At 33.7% G+C, this 10,460-nt stretch overlaps 1 protein-coding gene across 1 annotated transcript; it reads left to right on the top strand.

Annotated features, from left to right (window-relative positions):
- The first annotated feature begins 1,393 nt into the window (after positions 1-1,393).
- Positions 1,394-9,557, top strand: LOC115444668 (larval cuticle protein LCP-30). The gene is made up of 5 exons (XM_030170536.2): positions 1,394-1,497; positions 1,873-1,919; positions 3,069-3,269; positions 8,681-8,851; positions 8,938-9,557. The coding sequence occupies exons 1-5, from the start codon at positions 1,471-1,473 to the stop codon at positions 9,281-9,283; spliced, it is 792 nt and encodes a 263-aa protein (XP_030026396.1). The 5' UTR covers positions 1,394-1,470; the 3' UTR covers positions 9,284-9,557.
- The last annotated feature ends 903 nt before the right edge of the window (positions 9,558-10,460 follow it).

Genomic DNA, 10,460 nt, shown 5'->3' with positions numbered 1-10,460 from the left:
TCACGTGGATGTCGCGTAAACAACGAACTGTTGCTACATCCAGCTGCGAGGCGGAGTATGTCAGTCTTGCGGAAGCTGTTAAGGAAGGATTGTACCTACAAAGTTTACTCAACGAATTGGGGCTTGAAAGGTATGCGTCCATATCCCTTAATGCCGATAGTAGATCTGCGATTTTCCTTGCCCAAGATCCTGTGTTTCATGCTAGGAGCAAACACATCGATATTAAATATCATTTTGTTAGGAGGGTTCTAAAAGATAATAAAAGTATAAGTTTGGGACATGTAGCCACTACCGATATGATAGCAGATGTATTAACAAAACCGCTGCCTAGCATTAAACATTATAAATGTATAGACGGTATAGGTCTTAAGTCTTGTTAAGATTTTTATACTTGCAGGATTTATTTATTTGTTTCATTTAATTTTAATTGAAGACTTTGTATTTGAGGGGGCGTGTTGAGGTTTGCATAGCCAAATACAAAGCCTTTTTAATAATGTTATGTAAACTGGCCGTGTAACAGTATGTATCTTTTGAATTATTGTATTTGGAATGAAATAACAATGTACTGTTACTAAGCAATGTGTGCTAGTCTAATACGGTTGTCTAATGTGTTCACTCTATTGAAAATATAAGTTCCTATTCAACGGAAAACCTGGTTTATTACTTTTAACACTTACTCTGCAAGGGCGACTCGAAGCCCAACAAAATATGATGCTTCATATCATGTATTAGTAGTACGACATGTATACTAGATTCTCCGTGTCCGCTACAGTAGCAAAGATCTTAAAAGGTTGGAAATCTGTAGATAAAAAGTAGTAAACGAGTATATAAGTATTATATAACTTGGACACACAAACAAAACGCAAAAGCACTATACAATACAAAAAGAGAATGACAGAGAATGAATTGACATCGCGAGTTGCTCGTCAGCATAACAGTAAGAGATCTTTAGACTAATAACTAAAACTATTATTATTCTCAGTAGAAATCTGTACCTGTCAATGTGAGTTATCCGCACGGATTTAAATATTTTATCAGTGAATTAAAATGGTGGTTCCATCTGGTGAATGGATCTGTCTAATAATCGATTACAATTTAACGGATATTACGTAATATAATATTTGTATTTTTTATTTTCCAGATTATATATTTTTTTTTAATAAAAACGTCCTTTGTTTAACCAAACCTCACCTTATTATATCCAGGCCCAAAGATCCCCTTTTCCTTTCTTAAATAAAAATATGTAATATTTCGTATTAAAATAAAGATCACTCTTCATTTTCGTCACCAGAAAAATATTATGCAAAACGTCTGCGAGGTTGAGAAGCGGTGCACCGCTGAATTAGCATTAAACAACACATTATAAAATATGAGATGAACCGGACTGACGGACATAACACAATTAGATAAAGAAAGGTATAAATAGGCCAGGTCTTCTGTAGACCACATTCAGGTAGTTAAGTTTGCTTGATGAGAACAGAAATGCGCGTCTTTTTGGTAAGTCGCAAATGTTGTTCAGTGCGCGCTGCTGCAGTGCTTCGGATAGTAAAATAATTAAAAATTATGGCTTGTCAGTGCAACGATAATTTTTTTAACGCGAATACATTCAAACATATCTTTGTGATTGTGTAACGTTTTTTGTTAGACTTTTTGTTTACTTGTGAAGTTAATAATATCGTGAATTATTAAATGTAAAAACAATATTGATATTTTGAGCTACGCGGCGTATTTGTTGTCATATATTTAGTATAGTGAATAATAAAATGTCAGTTGTTTTTTTAGTCAGATAGCTTTTGCATTATTTTACAGCCACGTATTATTTTTCTAAGAATAAGTATAAGCAGTGTCAATAATATATATAATTTGTTTCAGGCGCTATGTGTTACAGTAGGGGTGGCCCTCGCGGCCGAACCCGCAAGGTAAATACCTATACTTTAGTCTTTTATGATGTTTTTGATAAGTATCCGTAAAAATAGTGTTCCTTTTTTCCACAGAATATTATTTTTTTGTAAAAAATCTTAATTTATACTGAATGAAGTAATATATAGTGTATATTTTATAAATCAATTGATTCATTCCTATTTAAAATAGTTATACATTCAATTTTGCTTCAGTAGGTCTTCAAGTTATTGTCGAAAATTCTTATTCCATTTTGGCCTGAATTAAATATAGATACAAAGGCTAACTGTCACACCGATAATAGCCAATTTATGTTGATAAGAATTATAAAATATATATATATATCATGTTATTAATGAATACCACATAGATCATTTCATTAGGCAATATTTTTATAAATACAGTAGTTTATATTTAACTTGCAGTTTTAATGTGAGACAAAATCGCTTTGGAATAATAGAAATGTTTTATTTGTCTCATAAAAAGATTAACCTACACGTTATACTTCATTTAATGATGGCGGAGTGACAAAATCGAAATACAAACAATTTGCATAACAGTTTTAAACTAAACATAAATGATTTTATCAATACTTTCTCGTGGCAGACGATTAAATGTAAAAACTGTGCACGACAAAGCTCGTTAAATCATGTCTTCCTTTTGTTACATGGCAATAGCTAATAACGTTCAAATCAATCATAATAAACGGTTTTTGATTTAATTAGTAAAAACCGTTTATTATGATCGATTTGAAAGTTACCAAACTTAATAAGGTACGTCCTAATTAGTAACATTCATTTATTACCTTGTATTAGATTTGTGAAGGATAATAATAGCAAAGTTATATTTTTGTTATGAAGACGAAATGCTGTCTTACTAAAGGACGTAGTAGAATCGCTATAAGTATCAGAAAAAGTTTTTATCAGAATTACAAGAGAATATAATTTTGATATAATAAATTTTAAATATAGTGAAAATGGAGAAAAAAGTGAACCCAGTCAAATGTTTCCATTCATGTTACGTTATAACATTGATGCGGGCTGCGCAAGAAGATGGTTAACACTCACTTATAGAGGCCTCCGTTCAGCACTGGACGGCAATATGTTGATTTGATTACACAAAACTGATAGCAAAACAATGTCATAACAATTTATTTATTGTTATACCAGGTACAATCCAGTTGCACCTGATTATGAAACCACAAAACCACCGGGAGGATACGGATCCGCCTGGTTTAAAGACGGCCGTTACAACCCCGGTGATTATGAGCCTGGCCGTTACGACACTGGCCGTTACGACCCCGGCCGCTATGATCCCGACAAGTACAACAGCCAGGGAAAGTATATCCCTGACGACTCTGGTAAATACAAGTAAGTAACTGGGATTGTAAGATTGTAAGATTGTACATTTACCTCCTTGTGCTAATAAAATTTCAGTAATTATCAATAACTAGCTGACCCGGCGAACTTCGTATTGCCTAACAGTCGACATATTGACAATATTTATACGATAGTAACGTCATTCAATTGTTTTGCGTTCCCGGAACCCCTCCACTAAAACTTAAACTTTATGGAATGGTATTAAAGTTCCAATTGACTTTTAAGTATTATTACGAAACTTTTGCATGGGAATATATAAAAGTGTTATTTTTAGACTAATTCAGGCAATTCTTTAAATTTTTCTCTCCGGAAGAACCAAGATCACATATTACGACGGAAACAAAACTGGCTTAATACATGGATAGTGCTCTGCCCAACTTTCAGTAGCCTTAGTTTATTAAAAAAGAGCCGCTTCATTAAGTTAATTTAAAAATGCAGTATTAATTTCGTTTTTCCTTCTACCTCGCCCAATTTGTAAAATGCCTTCTGCAAGTCGTCATTGCATGCATATGCATTTTGTATTTGCATAGTGTGGGACATCCGCTAACGACAAAGCTGACCGACCGCTTTTAAATCAACACACTGAATCCATTCTAAAACTTGTTTATTTCAATGTTGACCTATTCTTCTAAAATTATGATCTGGTTACTTTCATTCCTCTTAGCCTTGAAAATATAAAGGACTAAATTCCAATTTATTAAATTTCTCACAGGATCATTGTCGGTAAAATATTTGTTTTAAAGGTACGTTTCATTTTATTTATGGCTGGGAAAAAACGTGTTAACTGTTCCACCGTTGGAAGGATGAGTGAAACGGTTATGTAGGTTTCATCGGTTTTACGACTCAATATCTACATTCAGAAGTACAGCAACGTCCGAGCGACCATTAAACTGAGTTTTTGACACTATATCGTCCCCACAGCCTGATAACCTGATGCACAAAGATAGGTGCGTAGCGCCCTATCTGCGCGATGCCACTTTGCAGCCCTTGTCATTTAGTAAGGGGCTAAAGGAGCTTTCAAATTCCGAAAGACTTGATGTCTAAGTCAACGGAGAGCCAAGTACTGGAGTTGTCTTCTTTTTCGGGGTCGCCTCATTGGAATACATGAGCTAGCAGCCCTCCCTTGTTCACCCACGACCTCCACAAAGCCTCATTTAATCGCCATTTTAAAGAGGCATCTGATACAGTGGTAAAATTATTTAGGTGGTCCCAATCCACACGGCACTTTTTTAGGGTGCTTATGTATTGCAATGAGTTTTGTTTTTTCCGAGATTTTTCATGTTTTACCCTTAAATTCAATGCTATCAATTCTCATACGTTATAAAACAAAGTTCCTCACCATGTCTGCCTCTGTGTTTTAACGCGGATAACTCAAAACCTGCTTAACGAATTTCGAAGAAATGGTATAGAGATAGCATGAGACCTTGGGAAGGAAGGCTATTGTTTATCCCGGGAAAACCCTTTCACGGCGAATCCGCGTGCAAAAGCCCGTGCTAAATATAATTAATCTCCATTGATGCTTGAATTGAATTGAATTTTGACTATTATTACCTTTTTATTCATAAGTGCAGTGACTTGTCATAGCGTGATTCATTAAATGTATTGCTGGATGGTAAGTGTAACTGTCGTATAAAAGTTAAATTTCCTTAGATCCTTATCGTATCTTTACATAAATATAGTCAATTAACTTTCCTTCAAAGTATTTTAGTGTTATTTCCTCATGCAATTTAATATTTAGTACGATACAACATAACAATCTCTCGTTATTTATAAAATTGTTTTGAATATGGATTTAGATCGGCGAAAGTAGTTAATAGGTAATCATATTTTTATACTGTTTTTTTTTTATTCCCCTAACTGCGACATAGTATACGTACAACTAATAACTTCGTTGTACGAATAATATGAAACGCAATTTAAAATAGCGATGGGATGGCATTTACAATATTCTAGTCATGTTGAATATGGACATGGTCATAATAATGCATATTTAGGTGTATTATAATGAAGTTTATGATGAAATTATCTCCTTATACCATCTACCCACTTTTAAATTATCTTCAATGTCTCTGAAGCGACTAGCAGCCTTATAGGCATTCATTTAAAGAATATTATAGTTATATACATTTATATTTTATATCTTTGATTAAAGCATACAGTGATAGTATAATCCCAACAAAAAACATAAATGTGGGAAAAAGTCCAATGTTCGCAGCAAAAGATTTAAAAATATATTCTGTTAACGGTTGGACTGATAAAGAAGTAAGATCTAAATGGATACCAAGTTATTTTAAACTAATTTAAATCATAGATATTGTCTGGCACGATACTCTTCGTCAGTTTTAGAAAATTTGTTATGTTGTTTAGTAATCAATTGTGCGAAATGGCATGTTTTTATGTAACGAATTTATTCTTTGAGTATAAGTAGAAAATTTCGATGCGTTTGTGCACCGAAAACTATTACAAATATGTCGTCATCATCAGCCATACGAAGTCCACTGCTTGCATTGTCTGGCAAGCGCTGTTACGATATTTATTAAGTCTTAATATATGTAGTAGGGACATGGTAGGTGCAGGCAGCTTTTGACAGGTCCGTATAGAAAAATCTTTAGGAGAAGCCTATGTCCAGCAGATATATGCTGCCAATGTTTTATATATATTATTTATTTTTATACTTAAATATTTCAATATGTAATTTAATTTATTTATATTAGTATTTAAGTAGTAGGTATGTATATTTTTTGTAACTAGTGTTATTTCTTCAAGTTCATCATATTATGTGTAGATCAAATAAGGTTTTCAGTTATGGAGGCAACTAAAATAAAGTAAGTTCTTGTAAATATAACATTCGGCTTCCTGTTGACACTTCATTTCGCGCATTTTAACGTCCATACTGTCGTGTGTCTCTCTTTTTGGATACATAATAAAAGCAGGTATCCACTTCAATATTATTAATTAATTAGGTAGTTTTAATATCCCACGAGTCCGCTGTGCTTAATTATGTATATTTCCTTAAGGTAATATTCTCAAAGTGCTCGAAATATAATTAAATTAATTAATCATTGCATAAATTATATTTACCTTTCAAAAAAGCTATAGCAAAAATATAGCGTAGAGACTTAGGTAGCATTGCTTCGAAATATTGAAAAGTGTAATTCATATAATGATTTTATTTAATACCAAATTAGTCTGTGGCTTAATTGTTGAATACTATTTACTTTTTAGAGCTACGCTATAATATAAGTGGATAACCTTCAATAAGCATTAGAGTCTACGACTTCTTATAACCTTATACTGTAACACGCTAAAGCATGTCCGTAGAGTGTACTTTTAAAGAAAATAAAAAATTAGATCGATATATTGATAATATTTTGCCGCAATTTTATGTCGTTTGTCTAGCAAAGTTGACAGTATTACGCATCGCCTAAGATTGGTCATATGTGCTATAAATATTTAATCAGGAGCATGCTAACGCTGCACTCGCATGAGACATGGCTAGGCGTTGGTTGGTTTTGGGATGAATGTTCTGATAATTCACATGTTATGAAGCCCTTTTATGCCTTTGTATGTCTAGGAAACTACAAGAAAAGAACCCGCTTTACCTGAAGTGACGTCAAGCTATTCTTTATAGCTTCTTTGGGACTAGACATCGTTATTAGCGCTGGTGATTGCTTATCATTCGGTGACCCGCATTTTCATTTATCCCTCTCCTTATACGGTTTTCTGAGAATAATATAAGTCTATGTGTCAAATAATTTGGCTATGAGTCAAGTTAAATTGTTATTACCTCTGTTGCATGTAAATACTAAAGATGCGTGTATTCTGAGAACTAGCTGCGTTTTTATAAATTAATAAAACAAAACCTTAAACTTCACCTGTAAAGTAATTAAAAAGTAACGACCAACAATATAGAATTTAGTTTTTTCGCTATATAGCTCAGGGATGACATACAATAGAAGTTTATAATTCAATCGTAAGTAAGAATATAAATCAGTTAAATATAAGAGCAAATTTGTTTATTAGAAGATATATGTGTGTGAAATTCGACGTTTTTACAAAGAACTGGTTTAGGTCCTGAAAACCATATAATAATATTCTATTAAATCTATATTATAATATAATTTTCAGATTAATACGTTAATTATTAATTATTAACATTATACTCTAACGTCGTCGTTACGTCTCTGCCTAACCCTTGCGCTACAAGCGCAGGCCTATAACGTAGTTTCATTTACAGTTTTGGTGGTATAACTCATTAGCCTGAAGTGAAATCGCTACGGGCACTCATCATATTTTATTCTTATTAACTTAAAACCAAGTTCCGTTTATATCACAAAATATGATGTCAGCTAATTATTATAGGTTTGTTCACACAGACCCGATCTAAGTTTGTGGTTTTTTTATCGCCTCCGATGGTAGAGAAGCTAACGGCCCATCTGATGGAAAGATTTTTCCCATGGACGTCAGCAATGCTAAGAGCACAGCTAAGCCCTAATATATGTAAATGTACTACACATACATTTTATATGAATGCGGCACGCATACGCGGTGTAGATTAGGCTGCAGTGCGTAGTTGGGAGTGCTCTTGCACGGGACTGCCACGTTTATCTGCACTGGTGTGAATATGCTATATATTTGTGGTAGTTTAGATACGAACTGTGGGATATGATTTATACTAATTTGAGATGGCTCTTTAATTATAATCTTTAATTGAATAATTATATGTCTTACGTTTTGTAGTCCAATTTATGTATTGCGATGTGTTTTTAAATTAAAATAAAAACAGATCCAGTAGTATGTAAATAGAAACTACGGGTATTTGTGCTTTTTTGGTTCAGATTCTAATCGTCTCTGTTCGATTCAGGCTTAAAGCTTATGTAGTAGAGGACGAATTTGTACATGCCGATAATGATGTACTTGAAACGCATACCGCAACTAAAAGCGATAAAGTCATTAACTTTTACGCACAAATTTGGGTGTTAATAACATATAGGGAGCATGCGTATCAAAAACACCAGTTCACTGCTGAACATGGTCCTCCTCTAAAGATTACCACCCCTTATACCCTCTCATTCTCATTTTTTTCTTGTCTCATTTTCTGATTCCCGTTCGTATTTTTGCAATTTATTTACCACTCACCGTCTTTTTGGTTCATATCTTTTTTTAGATTTTCACCGTTCCGATTTCATCTTTTACATACAGTACTTTGTATGCGGTCTTGCTGGCCTCACAAAAGATTCTTTGTCATATAAATAAAATAAATAGACAGGAGAAGAATACGTTTTTCGCGGATTAACATTTCATCATTGCCATTTATAAATTTACGTGGTCTATAAAGATTTTGATTATTTTATTTATATCAGTTATTAACGCAATAACCTTAACATAATTTAATGTGACAGTGGCGATCGAGGTGACCGCGGTTTGGCGGGCGGTTTTTACACTGGCTCCAGCGACCGTGGCGGCCCTGGCGGTCCTGGCGGTCCCGGCGGTCCCGGCAGCCTGGGTGACGGCTACGATCCTAACCGTGACAAAATTCCCAAATACAAGCCCGACAACAGCGGTGGATCTGGGTGAGTCTCAGTAAACCCATTCCCTATATATTTTTTGTTAATAGCATGCAAATAAGGTTATTATTATAAAATTAATGCTTTTCCAGTTCTGCAAACAAGCCAAAACCTGTTGTTACCGCTGCTCCAGTCATTGTCACTGCAGCTCCTACTTTTGCCCCCAAAGTGACAGAAGGCAACTACGTTTACGAACATGGTCTCATTCGTTACGACAACAAAATCGACCCGGAAGACGGATACCATTACTTATATGAAACCAAGAACACGATCCTTCACGAAGAATCTGGAAAAATTGAGAAAATCGATGCCCAAAATGAAGGAATGAGAGTTAAAGGATTCTACGAGTACATAGCTCCTAATGGAATCAAATACAGGGTGGACTATACGGCCGACGAAAACGGATTCGTTCCAGTGGGAGACCATATCCCTAAGTAAATCTAGTCTTGTCACAGTAATTTATATGATAATAATAGTCTGTTAAATTACTCGTGACAATATGTGTCACCGAACTGCAAAGTGTACCTTATTATGGAAATAAGATAAATAAATAAAGAAGTTGTTCCTGGAATTTGTTATTTCTCGTTATGACGTCATGTTCTTATGTAAGAACTTGTTTAAGTTCATTTTAAAGTTACCACTGTATAATGTGATACCATTTAACCTGTTGATATTTCTATTTCAAGATAATTAAATCTGAGGCCACAATGAATTATTAATTTTAAGGTAGTCAAATTGTTCCGGTAAATCTTCGCTTGTGCATAAAATGCGACTTTATATGACTAATTATGTTTAGTTTCCTACATTATACGTATAAATGTATCATTTGAAATGACATTTTCAGATAAAATTCTTATTTATTTTTATATTCTCTTTATTAAGTCATAGTAAAGTATTATTTTCATAATGGTGCTCCATTAACGTATTCATTAAAGCGTTCCAGAAACGTAACCGATTATCTCCCTGCTTAATAATTCAATTTATTGTATATGGGATAATATAGATTTTTTTTTGTGTATTCCCTGATAATCGTAACTTATCTATATATTAATACGTTAAGAAAAGCTTTGTAATGCTTTTTAGTCACATTACACGCAATAATGTTCGTGAGATTTAGCATGAGTTCATACATAGTACAGAAAAATAAAACTTATGTGGAAAAATATGTATTAAAGATATATTAAATTGGACGGCTGTATTTCGACTATTAGGCGACCACTAGAATGTATATAGTTACTCAAATTATAATGGGAATGATTGTGAACCTCGACCTAGATTAACCGAGGGACGGAACCCGGGACTGAGATGAACTTACTTCTTTGACGCTAGGACCCTTGGGTGATAATATTATTAGGTTAGTTCTTATGATAAAATTAAAGGACAAACACGTTTTATTTTTGTTACTTTTTAAAGGATATTTTTTAGTTGAGGGTTGTTGTTTTTTTTAAATAACATATTTTTTTATATTGTAGGGCCTCGATCATTTTCAAGTATGTAACTAATCATTGAGATAATTATTAAGAGCCCAAATACGCTATATCTGCTGTAAGTTCCTGAGGAGTTAGTTAACCTACAGAATTCCTCCTCCTCCTTGCGTCGATTAACCTCAATGCTG

Source organism: Manduca sexta, chromosome 26 (genome assembly GCF_014839805.1).
Source record: "Manduca sexta isolate Smith_Timp_Sample1 chromosome 26, JHU_Msex_v1.0, whole genome shotgun sequence".
In the NCBI taxonomy this organism is placed as follows: Eukaryota; Metazoa; Arthropoda; class Insecta; order Lepidoptera; family Sphingidae; genus Manduca; species Manduca sexta.
The sequence above is the reverse complement of the archived record's forward strand: the minus strand, read 5'-3'. Positions and strand labels throughout refer to the sequence as shown.

What these genes read in the sequence shown, in the direction of transcription:
- LOC115444668 (XM_030170536.2), top strand. Translation starts at nt 1,471, where the DNA reads ATGAGAACAGAAATGCGCGTCTTTTTG. An exon ending in CTCGCGGCCGAACCCGCAAG is followed by an intron (nt 1,920 to 3,068) that starts GTAAATACCTAT and finishes TTGTTATACCAG; the next exon opens with GTACAATCCAGTTGCACCTG. An exon ending in GACAACAGCGGTGGATCTGG is followed by an intron (nt 8,852 to 8,937) that starts GTGAGTCTCAGT and finishes ATGCTTTTCCAG; the next exon opens with TTCTGCAAACAAGCCAAAAC.